Source organism: Falco punctatus (assembly GCF_963210335.1).
Source record: "Falco punctatus genome assembly, chromosome: 6".
In the NCBI taxonomy this organism is placed as follows: domain Eukaryota; kingdom Metazoa; phylum Chordata; class Aves; order Falconiformes; family Falconidae; genus Falco; species Falco punctatus.
The window spans coordinates 11,766,712-11,788,523 of record NC_137585.1 but is presented as its reverse complement, the minus strand read 5'-3'; the positions used below and the strand labels follow the sequence as shown (position 1 = coordinate 11,788,523).

The 21,812-nt window shown below is 38.0% G+C and overlaps 1 protein-coding gene across 1 annotated transcript; it reads left to right on the top strand.

Moving 5' to 3' along the window:
• Positions 1-263: 263 nt before the first annotated feature.
• Positions 264-21,712, top strand: MRPS35 (mitochondrial ribosomal protein S35). Its single transcript, XM_080392394.1, has 8 exons — positions 264-455; positions 2,458-2,501; positions 3,711-3,878; positions 4,268-4,328; positions 7,508-7,647; positions 7,958-8,067; positions 9,816-9,885; positions 21,206-21,712. The coding sequence occupies exons 1-8, from the start codon at positions 302-304 to the stop codon at positions 21,479-21,481; spliced, it is 1,023 nt and encodes a 340-aa protein (XP_080248520.1). The 5' UTR covers positions 264-301; the 3' UTR covers positions 21,482-21,712.
• The last annotated feature ends 100 nt before the right edge of the window (positions 21,713-21,812 follow it).

Here is a 21,812-nt window from a genome sequence, read left to right as displayed (position 1 = left end):
GCCCTGGGCAGGCCCGGCAGCAGGTACGGACACTGAACCGGCGGGCCCAGGGCGATCCCCGCGCGGCCCCCCGCCCCTCCCCGCCCCGCTCTCAGGGCGGTGGGTTTCCGGCTGCGGTTCCGCCCCGCCCCGGCCGCCCCAGTCAGCTCCGCGCCGCGCCGCGCCGCGCCTCCCCGCTCCCCTCCTCCTCGAGGGCGGGGAGCTGCTGCGATTCGACTTCCCGCCTGGCTTGGCCCGAGCCGGCTGCCGTCCTGCCGGGGGGCGGTTCGCGGGGGGAGACTGCGCGCGGCAGGGCTGGAAGATGGCGCCCGTTAGCGGGGCGGTGCGGCTCGGGGCGGGTTATTGGGCCGCGCTGGGCCGGTGCTGCGGGAGGGCTCCGCTCGCACCTGCCTTCGGGGCGGCGCCTTATTCCTCCGTGCCTGCGGTGAGCAGCGGGGAAGGCCAGCAGAGGGAAGGTGAGAGCGGCCCGGGCGACTGTGGCGGCGGCAGGGGTGCAGCCGTCCGGGGGCGGGGGGCTCGGGCTGGCGGGGCGCTGAGGGCGGGCGGGGAGCTGAGGCCCGTGGCCCTACATCCTTCCCGGCTGCAGGCGGCCTTGAAAAAGTCGGATTTCTTTGCAAGTATTTGCTGAAGAGCTTTTGGTTTGTTTGCATTTTTAAATTTTGTGGTAAAGGTTACAGATTTTTTCTTTACTTTTGCTGTGGTAAAGGCAGCACAAATACTGTGAGTAGTCTGAAGAAATAAGTGAACAAACGCGTGTTTGCTAGACAGAATATTTAGGATTACAGCGGTACGGTGGACCTGCAGTGCATCGCCTGGCTTTAGGTATTACGAGTGAGAGTTTCATCGTTTGAGGCAGGTTAAGCATTTGCCGTCGTGTCTGGCCTCAAGCAGAGCTGTTCCGGGTGTTCTGAGTGCAAATGGAAACGGTTGGTCAGGCTTGTACCGATGTTTTTCTGAAGGCAGGGTTGGCGTTTGTCATCTGCAGGCTCAGGAGCAGGCTGGATTGCTGAAAAGGCCTTTAAGTGATGTCTGATGTTGGAGCCCCTGGCACTGCAGGAGTAAAAGGTTTCCTGACCTGGAATTGTAGATGTTTGTAACAAATTTAATAGGATTGGTATGACTGAAGTGTGTCTGAGAGCACCACAAAAATAGCAAATTAAGGAATAAAAGAATGCTGTGTATTAGTTGTTGCAGAGCCCCATATGTATTGTTCAGTTTGAATTTTTATGTAGCAAGAAGAGGAAGAACTGAATTTGGATAAAGAAAACAGAAGAACTGCAAAATACATAATTTTTCCAAGGCTTATGTGGGGTGGGGTTGTAAGACAAATTAATGAGGCAGAAAGAACCCAACTTCACTCTTAAATCCCATTCAGTGTTTTTTTGCTAATTATATTCTGTATTGTAATATGGCAACAATTAAAAGCAAGCAAAAAAAAACCCCAGGCTCAAACTAGATGCTTGAAAATAAATGTTACTGTATTCACTTTCATTTATCTGACTTTTATAAAGGCCGTGTTGTTTTGATGTTGTTTATTGGAGACAGAGCGTGGCTTGAAAGTATTTAGAGTTTGAGGAGGGAGACAGGGTGGCTTGAAAGTATTTAAAGTTTGAGGAGGAGGAGGAGGAAACAAAACCAAGAAAATGAAGATCTCACTTTAGATTGAAAATCAAGCGGTAATTGGTATCTTCATGCATCCCCAGGAGTCTCTCACCACAGCTCCAACTGAAGTTAGGTGGCTAAAAATTTGAGCCAAAAGGTGTCTCAGGCCTGCTGGAAGGGAGTAAACTCTTTCACTGTGTTGCATCTTGTCTGGGACTGCTCAATGAGCCAGATGAACATGGTAAAATGGCAGAAAACAAACCCATTGGTTTGTTCCCCAGCTCAAGAAGAAAAACAGTTTGATGTGCTTAACTCTTTAGACAGATATTAGATGAGCTTGAGTGGCATGGAAGAGGGTGTGAAGATGAGCTGTCAGAAGGAAGGGATGGAACCATGGGATTCTCCTTTGGGTAATAGTGAATTGTTAGATTTAGCTGTCTTGTGCTGCTGTTAGAAAGTGATTTGTGACAACAGCCGTGTGGGAAGGAGGAAAGGAAGCACAGTTATGAAAGCAAAAGTGTACTTTCTCCCATCTCGTTTTTTCTTTTCTCCTGCATCAAGCTGGAATAAATGATGCTAGCAAAATGCATTTAGGCATGTAACCACTAAATTATTGTTAACATGTTTCTAGGATAGACCCAGACAGAATGGCTTCCAAGCTTTTTTTAATCTTAAATTCCAAAAAATAAGCAAGCAATCTGCAGTATGAGTATCTGATCTTCCCCTTCTTCCATGTAAAGACTGGGAAGTATTAGTATATATTGTGTTTATAAAAGAAAAAAAAACCAAAATTTTGCTGCTTCCCCCCACAACCCATATAATAGTTTTTACTGATTTTTTTTTTTTTCCTTTCAGCTTCCACAAGGAGAAGAGGCAGGACACCACAGTTCGTAAGATCAGTAAGTACTGAAATTATTTGTGGTTAACTCGGGTGTTTGAAAAAGTTTTCTAAGTTATATGGCTTAACATTTTGTACAGGAACCCCTTCTGCAGTCAAAACCTGGTGAAACATTTCACCAGTGTAACTATTCTAGAACCCAGACCTAACTTTTTTCAGTCTCCCAGATGTTTTCAGTCTGTGTTCTCATAAAGGCAAAAGCATTAACGATAACAAGCTAACAGTTAGCTTGTATTGACACTGTGTATTGCAGGTCTTAAAAGTAATGTAAAGTTCATTTAAAAAACAGATAGACATTTTAATGTTGTTTTCAGTATGAGTTTACAGGATCTGTAGTGATTTCTTTCTGGCATAATAAAAAGCTGTGATATTGTGCGTAAGTGAAACTGTTCATGCACAGTGGAATTTAAAGTGATACCTGAACTTTTAATCACCGAGTATTTTCTTATTTATCCCACACATAAATTTCAAAAGCAGTACATCAGATGTTACAATTTTTAAAGGCAAATAGTAAAAGTGGACCTGGCATGTATTACATTTTTGTTTAACTTCCACTGTTAACTGGTGATATAATGATATACCAAAGCAGTGAGACCAACTGACTGCATATATTTGTTTTTTACCATTATAAAGTAAAAACTAAGGGTTTTTTTGAAAAAAACAGTGATTTGATTATTTTTTTGAAAGAGCATTTGACTGAAATCTTGGTCAGTTATTATGGAGGATATAAGCTATTTCTGCAATGTAGCAATGCATCATTCCTGTACTGGGATTTTTATAGCAAGTAATTTTGGAGTTATTAATATTTTTTTTTAATATTAACTTGTTCAGACTTTCAGAATTCCAGAATTTTGAAACTCATTTAGGCACTTTAGGAAACAGAATTTGCAATTAAATACTAGTTTGATTCTTCCCTCTGCCCCCCCCCTCCCCCCGCTGATCTATCATAATGCAGGAAATGGTGAGTTCTTTCTAAGCATTTCTGAAATAAAATGCAGTTGAAGATTGGGAAAGGCCTGTAACCTGAATTTGAGAGGCTATCTTTTAAAAATTCTGTTACAAAAGAGCACTAACTTTCTATGTAAAGGTGTCTGGAAATTTCTACCTGTGAGAATTTATTCCTGAAATAACGGTTGTGTGTTTTGCTCCTGCTTTGTCTCACCAAACAGTGTATCTTCCATCAAACTTTTTATACTTTTCAATTTATTAGGGTATACCTCCCAGAACTGAGAGGATGGCTGTTGATCAGGACTGGAGCAGTGTTTACCCGACAGCAGCAGTGTTTAAACCTGCCTCTGTGCCTCTCCCAGTTCGAATGGGTTACCCAGTGAAGGGAGGAGTACCTCCATCAAAGGAAGGCAACTTAGAACTTATGAAGGTAAGACACGTGCCATTGGTGTGTGGTAACTTTAAAAGTCATTATTCACTAAGGCTGCACTGCTTTGATTGGAATATTTGTATTGGATACAGTTTTCTATTATTAAATAGGGTAATACTCCATGAAATGGTAACAAATACAAATATAAGTAACAAATGAACCAAAGCAGATGTTTTTAGAATTGTCATGACTATGACTTTTGTAATGGGGCTAACTTAAGTCTTTTGCTAAATGAGACTTGAGAAGAGTCTTCTTATCTTAATATTTTATTAAGCGTATTGTACTACCTTAACAAATGTTAAAAATGTAGTCAGTTTTCAGTAATTCCCTTTTATTTATGAACAGACAGAAAGCTATTATTTTGGTAACTCTTAATGTGTCTGTTTCAGATTCCCAATTTTTTGCATCTTACTCCTCCTGCAATTAAGAAACACTGTGCAGCTCTTAAAGGTGAGGGGGGGTTTATTCTCTTTTGTCGGGTTTTTTCTTTTTTCTGTTTTTAAAAAAAAATCTCTCTTGAAGTTTTAAGACAATGCACAATGTACCTGTGTGATGAAGTAGAAGGTGAGGCACAGTCCACCTGTGAAGCTGGTTATTTGTCAGGCTTTGGCTTGGCTAGTATTGTATGCTTTCTTACTGCTGCATAGAGTCATATGGGTGGTAGGCTGATATGTCTTGGGGGATTTTCAGCACACCAGTAAGACTTTTACCTTTCAATTAGGCTCTGCTTGTACTGGAGAATTTATAGTTTAGCATCTTAAGGAAGATGAGTGATGAATGTGACTCAGTTCTCAGAAGATTATCTGTGATTAAACCAGGGTTCAATCAGTAAAGTGCTATTAATAAATGAAACCTGTGAGAGCAAGGTCTGCTGGGGAGACACAGCAAGCAAATAAGGAGAACCTAATGAGGTTAGCCATCAAAGAGTGGAGGTAGAAGGAGTCAGGGAGGAGACAGAATTATAGAATCTTTTAGGTTGGAAAAGACTCTTAAGATCATCAAGTCCAGCAGTTAACCTAACACTAAGTTCACCACTAAATCATGTCCCTAAGCGCCGCATTTACACATCTTTTGAATACCTCCAGGGATGGTGACTCAACTACTTCTCTGGGCAGCCTATTGCAGTGCTTGACAACCCTTTTGGTGAATAAACTTTTCCTAATATTCAATCGAACCCTCCCCTGGTGCAACTTGAGGCCGTTTCCTTTCCTCCTAATCACTTGCTACTCGGGAACAGAGATCAACACCCACTTTGTTACAGTCTCGGGTAGTTGTAGAGGGTATTAAGGTCTCCCCTCAACCTGCGTGATAAGAGGCCTGTGTTGAGTTGCCTGTATACAAATGCATGCAACATGGGAAACAGGAGGAATTTCAAAGTCTGAGGAGTCGCAGACATGCAGATTGAAAGCTTATATGATTGAGGTAGAGGCAAGGATGTTGTGGAGGAGCTGACCTGTAGCCAGAAGAAGAGCTCAGATACCGAGCTTTGCAATGAGATGTGTAGCAAGCTGGTTAAGAACTTGAGAGCTGGGATCAGAGGAAAAGCCAAAAAGGATCTTTTTGTGGGCATCTGCCGCAGACTGCATATTTGAGAAGAGGAAGTGGATGAACAGCTCAAAAAAGCCTCACAACTGCAAGCTTTGGTTTTCATGGGGACTGCAGTTATCTCAACATCTATTGGAAGCATAGCAGGATGTGATGGAAGCAATTTAGGAGATTTCTGGAGTGTGTTGCAGATAATTTCTTGATGGAAATGCTGTACAGACTGTCTGTAGGAAGGTGCTATGTTGCACCTGTTACTCACAAGTGTGGAAGGACTGGTTGGAGATGTCAAGTTTGCCGGCAGCCTTGGTTATGAAAAGATTGTGGTGTTTAAGATCTTCAGAGAAATGAGGAAGGCAATTTCTCAATGCAGATGATTGATGAGTTGACTAGAGGACTTTCTCTGTTGGATTTGTTGTTCAGAAACAAGGAAGAGTTGGTCAAGTATGTGAAGGTTAGTGGCATCCTTGGTAACAGTGGTGATGAAACTGGTGTTTAATATCTTGAGAGAAGTGAGCGAGACAGACAGTGGAACTGCAGTCTGGACTTTAGGAGAGTGGTTTTGGTTTTTTCAGGAATCTGCTTGGCAGATCTCATGGGGGAGTCTCCTAAGGAGTGAAGTGGCCTGTGAGAGCTGGTGGGTGTTTAAATTCAACCTCCTCAGAAGAGCAAGAATGATCCATTGCAGTGTGCAGAAAGTTGAACAGGTGTGGCAGAAGGACAGCATGGGTGTGCAGGGAACTCCTGAGTGACCAGAGATGCAAAAAGAAAGTACACAGTAGCTCAAAGCAGGTTAAGACTATGCAGGAGGAACAGGAAATTTTTGCCTGACCATCTTCAAGAAGGGCAAAAAAGAAGATGCAGGGAACTGCAGGTCAGTCAGCCTCACAGCATTCTCTGGAAGATTCTGAAGCAAACCTTCCTGGAAGGCATTTCCAAGCATGTGAACACATGCTTTATAACAGCCTGGATAATGGTGGAGAGCACAACCTCAGCAAGTCTTCAGATTATATGGAACTGGGGGGGAACAAGTGATACACTGGAGAGCAGAACTGCCATTCAGAGGGGAGGGGAAAAAATCTGCTGCAAGGACCCTCATGAAGTTAAAAAAAGGCAACTGCAAAGTCGTGCATCTGGGATGGAAAAACCCATGCAGTAGTACAAGCATGCGTGTGGCAGGGGGGGCAAACGGCTAGGAAGAAGCTTTGCAGAAAAGGCCACGTGGAGCCTGGTGGGCGTTTGAAAGTTGAACATAAGTCAGCAGTGTGCCCTTGTGGCAAGGAAGGCTACCTGCACACTGGGTTGCATTAACGAGTTTAGCAACCACATTCAGGAGGTTAATTATTTTCTCTCTATTGTGTATTGCATCCATTTCTGGGGTCCCCAGTACAAGAAAGATGTGGACCTGTCACATGAGAACTACACAGATAGGAGAGGTGTTCCAGCCCTCTGGTTGTGAAGAAAGGCTGGGAAAATTGAGGTTGTTTAGCTTGGAGAAGAGAAGGCTTCCGGGACGTCTAACTGTTGCCTTTCAGTATATAAAGAGAGCTTATTGGAAGGACAAGGAGAGACTTTTTTACCAAGGCCTGTAGTGACAGGTCAAGGGGCAATGGTTTCAAACTGAAAGAGGGTAGATACTTAGATTGAACACAAGGAATAAGTTTTTTGCGATGAGCGTGGTGAGACACTGGAAGAGCTTGCCGCAGAGAAGCTGTGGATGCCCCATCATGAAAGTATTCAAGGTCAGGTTGGATGGGGCTTTGAGCGGTTTGATCTAGTGAAAGATGTCCCTGATGTGGTGTTTGGAGTAGCTGATCTTTGAAGGTCCCTTCCAACCCAAACCATTCAGTGATTCTACTTGGAAGTTGTGAGATGGCATCTGGAGTACTGTATCCTGTTTTTGGGGAACCCAGTACAAAGAAACACATTGAAATATGTAGCAAGTCTAGTAGAGATCCTGCTGTTACCTAAATGAGGATGGTTTCTATAGATTGTACTTTAAAAAATATATATTGCAATAAATTTGGAAAAAAAAACAACCAACAAAACAACAGATACTAATTTGAATGTTTTCTCTTATTATACAGATTTCTGCACTGAATGGCCGAGTGCTTTGGACAGTGATGAGAAATGTGAACAGCATTTTCCTATTGAAATTGAAACGGTAGATTATGTTTCTTCAGGGACATCTATTCGTAATCCCAAAGCAAGAGTGGTGATTTTAAGAGTAAGTAGTATTTTTGTAAACAACCTTTGTTTCAAAAACCCAAATGCTTGGCTTTCTCGACAAAACGTGTGCAAGTATGACATGTTGCAAGGAAATGAGAGGGGAATGGTATACTGAATGTCTGAATAAAAAGCAGTGGATTTCCTTAAGTATATTACAGCATGTTAGAACTGAGGTTGTAATGTTACTAGCTTAATAGCTATCCTTTTAATACTTGATAAAAGGTGGATGTAACTATCTTTAAATATTTGCAGGGTGTAGAGATTGGATTTATACCAGTAATTAAAGGTGTTTTCTCTTGTACTTGAAGGTAAAACTTTCTAACCTGAATTTGGATGACCATGCCAAGAAGAAGCTCATTAAACTTGTAGGAGAGCGGTACTGTAAGGATACAGATACACTCACAATTACAACAGACAGGTACAGTTACAAGATGGCTGGGTGCCTTCCAGTAATATCAGTTATTGTCTTGGTGACTTACTATATTGTTAAGGCTAAAATATGACTTAAGAATACCAGTACTCCTGTTATTAACTGTTAAAATTGTAATGGACAAAACATATAAGGTCAAAAACCTAATACCTGTTAAATATTGTTGGTTATTGAAGCTCTGTATTTAGAAGTCTCAAATGTTATTTTAAAGTAGTTCTCATGTTTCCCAACAGAACCCATGGGTTCTGTTAGTTTTAAGAGTGTTCTGAAGAGTTTCAGGGAAGAAAAATGGCATTGGTAACCAGACATTTCTCAGTGTTTTGATTTTCTAGATATAAACAAATCACTGTAGTTATTCATAGTTATGTTCAGAAGACTGTGTTGGAGAAACCTGTTTTCTGTGTTGGAATCTGAAATGTTTTAAGAGCATACTTACGTATTCCTCAATTCATGATAAATTTTAATTCACAGCTGCTTTCAGCAGTAGGAAAAACTTTATTGACAGTCTTTTCTGTTCACATGTTTTTATTAGAATTATTTTTCGCCTCTTAAATTTCCTGTCCTCTTGTATGATGTACTGGTTTGTTTTACATAAAATAAATACAGAATTAATAAAATTGTGCATATCTTTTTCGATTAGACTGGGAAATCTGTGTAGTTTACTGGGACCACTTGTGCTATCAATAGTTTAATTTCCCTAGCAGGACTTTTTGGCTGAAGCATTAGGATAGCTGAAAGGAGCTTACCCTCTAGAGCATCTGTGAATGGTCTTATGCTGTGTTGCAGAAGAAACTCTTAAATGTGCCTCTTGGTTTTTAACTTTATTTTTAGTAAATTCTAAGGCCCAAGCTCTGAGGAGTATCCATTTCTTGGAGTATCCATTTCTTTAATATGGGATTTTTCCAGGCTGGTATTTTGATTAGTTTTAAAATGAGACTCTTTGACTATGCAACAAATAAAAGTCAAAAGCTTGAGTCCTTTTTAAAGTTTATTTGTAGAACAGCCATAGTTCATAGTCATTCAGATGAATGATTTTTTTAGTGTCTCAGATGTAGTCTTGCACGATTCAGTTTGTTCCACATCAGGAAGCAGGGTGAAGGAGCCTGCAGGAAGATGTGAGTGGGAGAAAGAGACAGGAAGGTGTGGTTGATCAGCATGAGGAAGAGATTAATGCCATTAAATTCTCAGCAGAAGGTTTTCGTGACTAGTTTTAAGAAAAAGAACTGGTTTTGCAGGACTGTGTCTTATCCCAACAAATCTTACTGGTGATCCTGTTCTGACTTACAGCTACATTGACTTAAACTTTTCTTCTGAAATCATTGGCTAGCTCTCCCGTTCTGAACTGCTATTTCATGGCTATTTTCACCAGTCATCCTCCTCCCTTCAAGTCCTGGGGGAGAAAATAAATTAGGTTTTAAGCAAGTTCAGACTTAATGTTTTGACTTAGAGGGCAAAGAAGTTTTTAATGTTTCCTGAAGATCTGTAAAATCTTGCATTTTGTACATTTTCCTACTGATTTGCAGATGCTCATTCGTCTGTGTTCTTAATACTCATGCCTTCATGATGATGTATTTTATTATGTGTAACTCAGAAATGCATGTGAATCAAACACACATTTTCCTAAGATTCGTTACATTACAAATCAGAAAATGCTGATGGCGAGTTTAACATTTTGTTCAAAAGTATATTACAGTGGCTTGATTTCAAAAAGACTAACTTTGTTTATGAATTTTCAGGTGTCCGCTAAGAAGACAGAACTATGATTATGGCATACACCTCCTCACAGTTTTGTACCATGAATCTTGGGTAAGCAATTGTGAATAACCTGTGTTCCTTAACATGTGTGTGGTTTCTAATGAGCTCTCTCACAATTTATAGAAAGTTCCATGACTGTGTGCAGCTTGAAGTAAATTATCTTAGATTCTTTTCCTCATCCACCTCACTTTTCTTGATAATTTCATCTAAGTTGCTTATGTTTGAATCTCAATTTCCTAGTCAAATTAGAGTGCATTTTTTTAACTTCACAAGTGCTGTTCTGTTGTTTGAATATAGAGATTTCCTCTTTTCAGAAGTTGTCTAGTTTTTGACCTTAGTAATGAGATTTTTTCCCAATACTTTTTCTCACAAGCCCAAAACTGACCCTCAGCCTAGCAGAAAACACGTTCATTCTCAGAATTCCTGAATGTGGCAGTGCTAGGTTAATGGTTTGACTGGTTGATCTTAAAGATCTTTTCCTACTTAGACGATTTTATGATTCTACCTTAAGTTTGGCAGCATGCTGGGCTTCCTATGCACAATATTCAAATATGAATTGAGTGCATCCAGAGGAATGGTGTATTCTGTGATTAACATCAGTTACTTATGCATCCTTAACAATAACCACATTTAAAGAAAAAAACTGTTCCAAAAAAACAGGGGGGTGTGTTACTGTCTTTTAAGTTGTGAAAACTAAGATACAGTACAGTATTTTGCCTGATTCCACACTCTTCTATGTTACTTAGAATCTGTATTTTCTTGTACTCTTCCTGGGCTCCAGTAAACCATGGCTGTAATTTGGAAATATTCTGCTGCTTAAATGCTTTCACAAATTTTGCCTCAAAATGGATGGTGTGAGGTCTTAGGCTGCTTTTCTGAGCTCCCTTTTGCTCAGGAAAGGAACATCCTCCCCATCTTCTGTTAGTTTTAGGGCTTCATTGCGTCAGAGTTAGTGTCCTGAAAAATATGTAAAGTTACTCTAACTCTTCAGATAAATGTTTCTGCCAAAGCAAGTGTAATGTAAACTTTTCTATAATGATTCAGGATGTGGCATATTTGAAAATTTTCCCAGTAGGTCATTTTGTGAATGGTTATACATGTGAAATATCCCAGATGAATGTATTAGAGATACTACTCCAATTTATTGATAATTTACTACAATTGTTTAGTCCTGTAAATATAGACCACTAATCTTTTCTTTTACAGTGAATTCTTCAGACTTCTGTATTTTTGTGGTTAATTGTATTGGTTATAAGTATTGCCTTCAACAATTTTACAAGTGTTTTTACAGAAAACAGGTTAGCAATCTGAAATGAAGTTATTGTTGAAACCCCATAGTTATGTTTTGGATATCTTAACTTTGTTTAAATGTAATTTGGTTTTAGTTATATTGTTTGAGACAGACAGTGAAAGCCTTCATCATCAGTGTATTTCCATAAATGTAGTCTTTTAAAGAAATAGTAGCTGATTAGCTACCAAAATTCATAGTTACTGTTTTCAGTTGTTCTCTAGTATTTAAATTAAATCTCTATATTTAGCATTTTAATGAATTTCAGTATTCTTGATTTTGATCATTGCATTGATGACATAAACATAAGGAGGATGAGCTGTATTTCCCTTTCATTGGAAGTTGCCTTGAAGGAGGTGTTTTGTAATTGTAGAGTGCATCAAATTAAATTCAGATATGTCTTAAAAGATACATTTACTTTAGATTTCAAGTGCTTTGTACACATGGATATTTTTCTCCCCAACAGCATTACATTGCATTACAGATCTTAAATTAATGACCGATCAGCTTCCAGTATTAAGCAATGACAAGAGCGCTAGACACCGTTTGCTTTATTAATTCCAAGCGAATGCTGCATCTGTCCTTTGCTCTAGCATTACTTAGTGATGGAAGACAGGGCTATACGATATTGCTGTGTGAGTGTTCAGTGTGTATTGAATATGCACAAGTCTCTTTCCCTTTTATTACCTTTCAACTTCCATGTTAATATTTGATGAGTTCATCAGTCAGTTGTAATTGTCTTTGATTTCCATGAAGAATTAATGGTCTCCTGAGACATGTTTTTTCATTTTGTGGTATGTTTTGTTTTGTGGTTGGTTTGTTTTTTCCCATGGTCAGTGGTAATGTCTTTTAATAACTTGCTGAAAGATAGTTTGGATATATTTTGTAAATGATAAGCAAACAATGTATGGTTTATTTTCATTTGTATGAACTTTAATATTGGAGGGGGATGGGCAGGAACAGGCCTTCCATGTAGACAGTAACATCAATCCTGTTTACAGAACTAATTGAATGATTGGGTGACTTTTCCAATGGAGTAGTGCCACACTGTGTTCTAATGTATGTGCATGATGGAATTCAATAAATGAGGGCAGTGTTCCACTTTTGCTAAGTGAAGGGAAAGCTGGCTACATGTAAATTTTGCCCTCAGTCCTGAAAACTCTGCCTTCTGTCTCTCTAAATATGGCATAACTCTAATTTATGTTAATCACTGCATTACTGAATTTTGTGAACCCACAAGCATGTGAATATATAAAAGGGAAGATTGTATGCAGATATACATCAGGAAATGTAATTTCAAGTGTAATTATATTTTAATTGTCAGTGATGTGTAATTACTTTCTTACAGTTACAAACTAGTGCATCCAAGTAGTTTATGAAACCTTTTTAAAAAAATGATAGTTCTTTGTGGTTTTGTAGTGAACTATGAGCTGTGAAGCTCCATTGTGTAGACATGCATTTTCAGCAGAACATTACTCTTGAATGAGCATGAAGAGGGTAATTCTGGCTCCTCTGGCTCTTTGTATGCATGCTTAGAAGACAAAATTTATCACTGTTTCAACAGCAGTCTCTGTATTACAGATTTTCTTGTATGCTTTTCTAGTCTCGGCATCCATAAAACCCCAGGGCATCCACAATTTACTAATTCTACTGCTATTGCAATTAGAGGGCTCAGGTGGAATTAATTTACAAGAATTCTTTTTGTAATGGAGTTACAATTGAAATACACAACAAGTGTGTGCAGAGAAAATATAAAGGAAAGGGGGGGGGGGGGGGAATTACCTACAGTTGGTACAGGTATAGCTCTGCCTCAAGGCTCTGAATATGTTGATAACAATGGATTTTTCTTGGATTGCAACGTGGGGAAGAGAGTTTGTTTGCATTTAGATAAATGAATAAAAGGTTGTCCAGATCAAACTTGGCAAACTCATTTCTGAAAGGTACCATGGTGAAAGTGAGGGAAGCATGTTGCTAGGTTAATGCACTGGCTAGCATTTTTATCTACTCTGACCTGCTAGCAGTGAATGGATCATGCAAGAAGACAGACTAGCCAAATTGTGAAAAGCTTTGAAGATATGTTGGAGGATTGAACCTGGTGTAGAGAAGCTTTCAGAGAAGTTCAGGTGTTTTTTATGATCATGTGTGTAAGAGCTCCCTTTTGTTGAATGCATGGGGAAATGAAGAAAAAGGGAAGGAACTGAAGGAACAAATTTATGTAATTTTTTTGTGTGTGCAGGGGGGGAAGCAGTAAATGAATGAATGTTTTGGTTTGGGTTTGTGAGTGTTAGAGGAGGAAGCAGAGTTTCCGCACTGTGGGAGGGAGGGACAGGGGAAAAGAGTTGTCAAGCTGTTGATAGACAGTCAGAATAAAGAGCTGAAGTGAAGAAAATGACAGAGGTGGCAGGAGCATGAAAAGTTAAATTAATGACTTGGGAAAGGAGAAAGTAGCTGAAGCTATTTGATTACTTACAGAAGTGGGATACTACGGGATAGGCTTTTGGCTACATAACCCCTACAAATTGGTAGTTAAAATAGTATTACATTTGAAACGATACTGTCTTTCCTGTCTTCTCATGTTCACGTAGAAATGTCGTTGGTGGACTTGACCATGCAAAATTCTGCAAAAGCTGAGGGCACTCAGAACCTTTCAGTATTGTGTTAGAATTTACCATAATACAGTACAGTGTTACCAGTTGGTATTTGATCTGTATTTAAAGAAAAAAAAACCACCTTTATTCTGAAGAAAGAAATGTGATTATTTTCTTTTGTCCTCTGGAATGCATTCCTGTAGCAGATAATGTTACCCTTGCTTTTGGAAAAGAGAATCTATAGTTCTTGTTGTTTTCTGGCAGAAAAAAACCAAACCTTGCTTGTTTGTTTTGATAGAGGAGGAAAAACGTTAATCCTGTGGTTCTTGATCCATCCTCTGTTATCACAGGCTCAAATGAGGTATACTACTGTAAAGCAGAACAGTTATGGGAAGCTGTTCAGAATACTGGCAGCATACTGGTGGACTGATAATAGTTGCTTGGTAAGACAGTATGCTGTTTCTTGAGATAGATTTGAACAGTGGGGAGCAGCGTTAATTGGGGGTCTACATATTGTGGTCTTGGTTCAACCTATTTGAACTACAGGTTGAGTAATGAGGCAGCTAAATCTAATGGAGAATTTGATTTAGTTAGTCTTTGTTATTTAACAGAGATGCATAAGAAGCAAGAAGTGTACTTTAAAAACCCAGACTGATGTATTTGGCACTTTAATTTTGATAAAAGCAGACAGATGTCAGGTCTCTTCGTCCAGTTATCTTTAAAACATTCAGTTTTTAAAACTCAAGAATACTCATTTATTCTCTTACTTTAAAATACCCGGAGATCTTTTACTTCCTGTTTAATAGTTTTAAGGTTGTCAATCAAATATTTGTGTTTTATTAGCTTTTAGAATGGATTCAGTAGATACCTGACTTGCACCATCTAGTAAGAATTGAACTGAACTTCCTTGAACTTCAGTGCTGTAACATCTCTCTAAACCTGAATGCATTTTTGTGGTACTAAGTGTTTTTTAAAGAGTAAGAGTTTGCTGCCCTCAAGTGGTTAAAACTATCATAAACCCATTTATTCACACGGCTCAGATTAATACTTAATCACTGAAAAGTAAAGTTCTGTTATGAGTTGAAAGCAGGAAGGAGAAACAAGTGGAAGAGAAAGTTAATTTTCCAGTAAGGAAAAACATTCAAAGTCATCCTAAAGGGGAGGAATCCGAAAAAGATAGAATGAGAAAATAACTTACAGTTGTTTTAAACCAGTCAAGACTACAAAAGGTGCAACAGTTTTACTTGCTCCAATTCCACTTGATTTTCAATGTACACAAATGCAAGATGATGGAGAGTGGAGGATGTCATTCTGTATGACACAGTTGAGATCTTGAAAGATGAGTGAAAAGCTGTCCTTTGCATTTTCTGTTCTCCAGTGTATTTCTTAAAGTAAAAGGTCTAATCTGACATACTAAGAATAACAGTAGAGTTAATGCTTTACACAATTTTGAACTTTCTCTTGCTTTTTCTAGTAGTGTAGTTCAGGAGTCTGATAAAAAAAGATTCAAGACTTAATAACAGTAGGGAAGAAGGAATATAGAGGTAGGGGTAAGTGGTAATTGGCTACTAAATATGTGCAGTAATAGCCAAAAGGTCTTCTAGGTGCCTCTCCTTGCATTGTGCTTGCACTTTAGATGTTAATAGTACTTGAAATGAAAGGACAGGGCAGTAGAAGCAGAGAGGTGAGAGAAGTAAAAAACTGAAGAATGGACAGACAGTGACAGAGGCTTAACTAAAATTTATCTATGAACCCCAAAGCTGTGGTCTGAATGCATTTGAGGAAAGTATCCCACATTGCTTTTGCATTCCTTTTTAAGTAGAACATTAAACAGCAAGGCACTGGTGGGGTGGGGAGTCTGTGTGCCTGCAGCTGAAGGAATATTTTTACATCACCATTGGTGGTAATCCTGAAGTCAGTTGTGTAGCTTTTCTCTGGACTTCATTTAGCACTTAAATTGTATTGTGTTTTTTTTCATCTACAATCATTTTAAGCCGTTACAAGTAAGCATACTTTTCATCACTTCAGGTCGTGCCAGTGGAACTTAGTTACAGAATTTTGCAGTTGTCATAGTAAGAGTTTACCTTGTAATTCAGCCTAAAATATATGAAAGGATATATATTCTGAAACCAAACAGGTCTCTGGATACTTCCATTTTGAAAGTATACTTTATGTTTTGGACACTCAGGGTGTTAAGACACATGGGTTGTAGGCTTAAAATGGGAGGTGGAGGGAGATGCTTAAGTCTTGCTGAAGCCGTCTCCCTGGGCAGAAGAAAATTCAGGATTCGTTTTGCTGAAAAAGGAGGGCCGTAGTGTAGTGGCTAGAGCATGTAATTGGGAGAGATATTTAAAGCTCTGGGCACCACTTAGTATAACTGAAGACTGCTTAGTGTAAATCTCCTGACTTTGAGATCTTAGAATAATGAAGTGTGATATGACTGTGCCCTCCATACAATAGTGTTCTTTCTCAGTATGTCATTATATATGGTTTAAGTAATGCAAACTGAGGCAGAAGTAAGGGTGGTCTCTGAATGTTGTAATATATACTTTGTTTTGAAGTATGTATTGCATTTCATTGTGCACTCACCAGTGCTCAAAATCTTAACAGCTTGAAAGAGTTTTCATCATTAATATGAGTCAGAAAAGATAAGTCTAAGTGGCATAGTAGGTGTTAAATTTAATAACTTTCTCTGAAGGTCTGAATGCAAACATTTAAAATCAAAGGGAAGAATTTTGCTGACAGGAAATGTGTATTGTAGTGAACGAAGGTTAAGTATCTTTGTACCTCTTGCTTGGAACCACAAAGGCTGAATATTCAAGCAAAAGATTTAATTAAAAATTGTCTTTATACTATTTCAGACTGTGGCATGCTTTTTGTGATACCTTGTTTTTAAGCCCTTTGTTTCTAGTTGCTGGAGTAACAAGGCTCCTTTTTGATGCATAAATACATATTTTTACATCTGTTTAATTTTACATCGAAATGTTGGAGTGAAATGAAATCCTGTGGGGCATAGATATTACCAAAATTAACAGAAAATCATGAAATATTTGGACCCTTAATATCACTTATCTTTCCTGATAAGATCAGAATCTTACCTGATTGGCATTCAGAAAACAAACTGTATTAGGTAAATACCTTACAAATGACCTTTGCAGAAGCCTGGATTTTCCAGAAAATATGTGCAGCTGCTTCAGCCCAGAGAAATTAGGTAGTGTCCTCATTTTTGAAAGAGGCATTCTAGATGATGGTGACTGCTAAGGACTCTTAGTTGCAGGGCCAGAGATTAAGCTTGTGAGTATCATTAAGTATGAAAGCATCTTTTGCATCCAATATTATTTTTTGAGGCAAAGGTCTCTTCTTTCTTCTCTGCTAGTTCTCCTTTTCTGTTTTACATTTGTACCTTACTGGAAATGTTTAGTCTTACCGGTCTTTCTCCTCATTTTCTGTTATCCTCTAGAGTCTTATCTGCCCTGTGCCATTGCTGTGTCCTAGAATAAATTTTTGCTTATTCAGAAGAATGTATTTTAACCTATTCTGCATCACCAAGCAATTAAAAATCTTGTATCCAATCTCGTCAGATACAAATATGTTTTGCCTCTGTACAAATTTATGTTGATACTTTCTTTAAGTTGCTAACTAAATAGTAAAGTTCAAAAGTGTAATACATTTAGAGAGGTAAGTACGTTATTGTTTTGGCAGCTCCTTTTTGGATTGAAGATACCAAATAATTTGGAAAATGTTAGCATAGCTGTCATTTATTACCTGAAAATCTGTAATTATTGTACCACACAGAGTATCTTTAATTTCAGTGCAGTACTAATAAATGGGGATATTTATTCCAGGCTATACAGAGTTTGACTTGCAACTTAAAAAACTCCCCTTCTCCTTCAAAAAACTCCCACTAAAATACTTGGTCTTTGCTAAAGAGCATTAATTTTTTAACTATTCAAACCACTGACAAGAAAGTTGACTAACATGAGTGATGTTTTTAATTGCCTTGAAGATTTCTGTGTGCCACTTACAAATCTTAGTTAAAATGTTTTCCCCAAAAGAAACACCAGAGAACTGACAAATCTAATTCTTTTCCATATTGCTGTGACCGCAAAATTATGAAAGTTAAGATGGCAGAAAAATGGTGAAAAGCTTGCTCAAGTGACCAGAAATGCTTTCCGTTCTTCTATACTTAAAGGTGCACTATAAGTTGAAGCTTTTTGTTAATGACATTTATGTCAAAAGCAGTTTCACTGGCCAGAGTACTATTTTACTATTTATACTGGGTTAGCATTTTAATTAAGCGCTCTAAAGGCTTGTAAACGTTCCAAAATACTGGCTTAAACTGTAGCATAAAAGATTTGCTTAGAAAAAAAAATCGTATTCATTTTTAATACCAAAAAAATATATTTCTTTATATTTGCTTTAGGAAGTGTAAAAAATAAAAATCACTCTTCTGTGGCTCTTTAGTAATAGGTTTAGATCCTTTGACTGTATGAACAGTTGTTTTCTGGTGGTGGGTTTTTGGTTCGCTTTTTTTTTCTTTTTGCGGTTCTTACTGGAAGCTTTGGTAAGAGAAATAGTTGGAATTATCAGCAGAGTACATCTTCAGCCAGGCTGGTTAATACTCAGATTGTGTCTTATGTATGATAGAATGAAGTAATTGTTTTTAGTGAATTCATTGAAGAAATATATTTTGAATATTTTGATTGATTTTTACATCATTCACTAAGTGGGAATTGTAGAAAAATGTTACACACTGCCACAATTTTATTCAACTTTTCACAATTTTATTGTTATTTGTAGGACTCTTACTGCAGTGTTTACTTTAAGTTTGCAGGGGACAAAAATAATCAACTAAAAAAAATCTTTGATTGATTAAGACCTCATTTTTGAAGTTTCTCTCATTGTGTCATAGTTTTCTTATCACTTTAAACTAAGACTACAACACTTGTAACGTTTTCGCTATTCAGACTTCGTGGCTGCTTGTGAACCTAGGGTACTTTTTCAAATGAATATATAATTACAGATTCACTTTCGCAGTAAAAACTGGTTGGAAAGGTATTTACTTTTCACTCAATACAGTCAGTTTGCAAAAATCTGGTTTCTGTTCAGTTTCCTGTTTGTGATGTATGTCTGGACCTGTGTACAGTAGGATAACTTTTCATTCTGAGGCACGGCCACCAACATTGCAGCGATAGATACTGGCTTCTTGTAGCAGTGCTGAGTAATGGATTTTGCAGTCTCCTCCTACTGTCAAATCCCTTCCTGCCTCTCTACCCCCAGAAGTAAAATTTCATTTTAAAATCCATTTTGACACACCATTCTGCTGGGAAGGATTCCAAGAAAGGAATACCTAACAGTTTCTTTGGCCTCCTTAAAATCTTGCTCTGTATAGCTTAAAAGAAATAGGGAAATCTTAATCTGTTTATCAGTATACATCTCCAAAATCTTGTAAGTTAATGTGTGCAGAGAAGGATTTTCCTGAAGAGATAACTGTAATAACTGTCATTAGTTCTTCTTGTCTCTGCTATAACTTAAATGAGCTTAAAAGCCTCACAGTGATCTTTTGTTTGAACTTTAAATGTTACTTTGATCCAGGGAATGACCAAGGGCAAAACCCATATTCCCTTACACTTCAGAAACCCTATCCCTGTGAGAGAAGCTTTTTCTTTAGAGTTCTTTTGGTGTTTAGGAAAAAATGTTTTGGACAGCCATTATACAGATAAGCAAAAGTTATGTAAAATAGGATGATGTACATTAATTTTAAACTATGTAAATCTCCACAGTGAATTGTCATATTTTTCAAACATACTTTACCTGCTTGTCCTCTACTGTTTTAGCAATAAAGGTTATGGTCTGTCATCCTTGTCCAACCCCACCTGCCCCTGAAACTGAATGAGGTTCTTTTACTTCTGTGTTGTGTTGTGTCCAGGTTTTAATGTCAGTCATATGAGCCCTTTAGCAGTGTTAATCACTGTTTCTGACTAAACATTTGGACTCAGAGATTTAAAAGGCAAGAGATTCCATTTACCGGGTGCAGGATGCAGCATTTGTTAAAGTACTTTTACATTCAGATAGATGGACCCAAGCACACAGGGATTGGGGTGGGGGGAATCTTGGGTTTTAATTAAAGTTTATTAAATATTGTGGTTTGACTGCAGCAACCTTTTAGACTAGTGGGCAGAATGTTTTAAAATAAATGAAAAAACAATATTACCCATGCTCCCTCTGCCCCAAACAAAACAAAACAGGCAAAACAAAGACACCAACAGAAAACCCAACCCTCTCATGATTGCCATTTTTTTTTGGATTCTGCATAGCATAGCTAAAATTTACTGAAGAGCTCTTTCTGGCAAGGGATTAAAAAAAAAAATCAAAACCCCCCATATGTTATAAATGCTTTACTATAAAGTTTCTTTGAACTTACTCCCAGACAAATACAAGTTTTATTTAGACATTTCTACAACAGTTGTAAATAAATCAATAAAAAAAACCAAACACCAAAAATAGACCAAAAATGCTTCAAATTGTTATTCTTACACAGTTGAAATAATACAAGGACACTGTGTATTGTTTTCATCAGTAAAGTACTAAATAATTATAAATCTATTGTAGTTTGTATATTTATTTGCATGTTTGTTTGTGTGTAAAACCACAGATATATCTACAAAGCATATGTATTTACCAGAGTACAATAAAAATTACATCTATAAAAATACCAGGTTATAACATTTGAAATATCCCTTAAACAGTCTGTGAAGCTAGAGGAAGGCCTGCTGAATCAGGGAAATGTTCAAAGAGAAAATTTATAAACAACTGCACAAGCCAGGTATTTACAGGCACTGGGATGATGTCTTCTGTCTGTGTTCAACTTCTGATCCTATCTAATCCTGCAACGCTAATTAGGTAAAAATTAGCACCTTATGGATAGAGATTCTTTTGAGGAGCAATTTGTTTTGCAGGAAGAGGGAATGGATTAATTGATGGTGCTTTTCCATATGAGTCACACAACATTTCCCAAATGGTGAAGGATTGTTGTCTCTCATAGGTTACTTGGTATAAGCTGTCTCACTTTGTGTCTTTCAGCCAATGTAAACATACCAAAATCATATGCTAGGGGCATAATAGCTAGGTCACTACTTCCAAAGCTTGAGCATTTAGGGTTATTTAAAATGACTACTTTTACAAGGCTTTTTGTTGTGTTTAGTCTATAAGCTTTTTTCCCATTCTGATTTGCCTAGTTATATCTGCCAGATACCTAAAGAACTTGGTAAGTGGGAGGAAGGAAACTCATTCTGCACAGAAAATGTATGGCGTACAGGCACCTTTTGAACTCTGAGGCTTGAGTTACAAGCCTTGTACTTTAGAGGAGGGGAAATATCTTCCACGATGATTGTAATTGTTAAAGTTAATTGGTATGGGAGACAAGTTTCTTCATATTACTGTAGTTTTGTTTCAGTCTTGAGCGGTTTTCCAGACTATGTATGTTTTCTTTCAGAAAACTGAGATATGGGAGAGCGAGAAGACTGAGGAAGATATGGAAGAATATATATGGGAAAATAGCTGTTCTCAGAAAAATGCCTTGGATACACTACTTCGAATAAAAGCCTCGGAGAATGACAGTAATGTAACTGAGGAAGAGCTGCTTGCATCTGAAGTGGTTAAGAATTACAGAAACTCTGTAACTGCACTTAAAAATGAAGAAACAGAAGATAACATGTCTCAGTATAAGGAATCCGTGAAGAAACTATTGAATATACAAGCATTACCATGAGAGCAGGCTCTGCAGGTACACCCAATTATTATGGAAATATTAAACTACTGTGTTAATATTTCTGTATGATACTGATGTATAATTATTCAGAACTTTAACCAAAAGTATGAAACTTGATGATGAGTTAATTTCAATAGCAATCAGATTTTTGTTTACCTCTGGATTTTCTTGTAAACATAATTTCCCTGTCCATTAATACTGTCCTTTGAATAAAGTATGTTTTGAGTCATACGAGTGACTTGGACGTTCTATTCTGTGCTTTCTTAGCTTGGGAGATCCTGGTTCAGTCCTCTGCTTAATCACATTCTGACTTCTCACACAACTTCTTTCA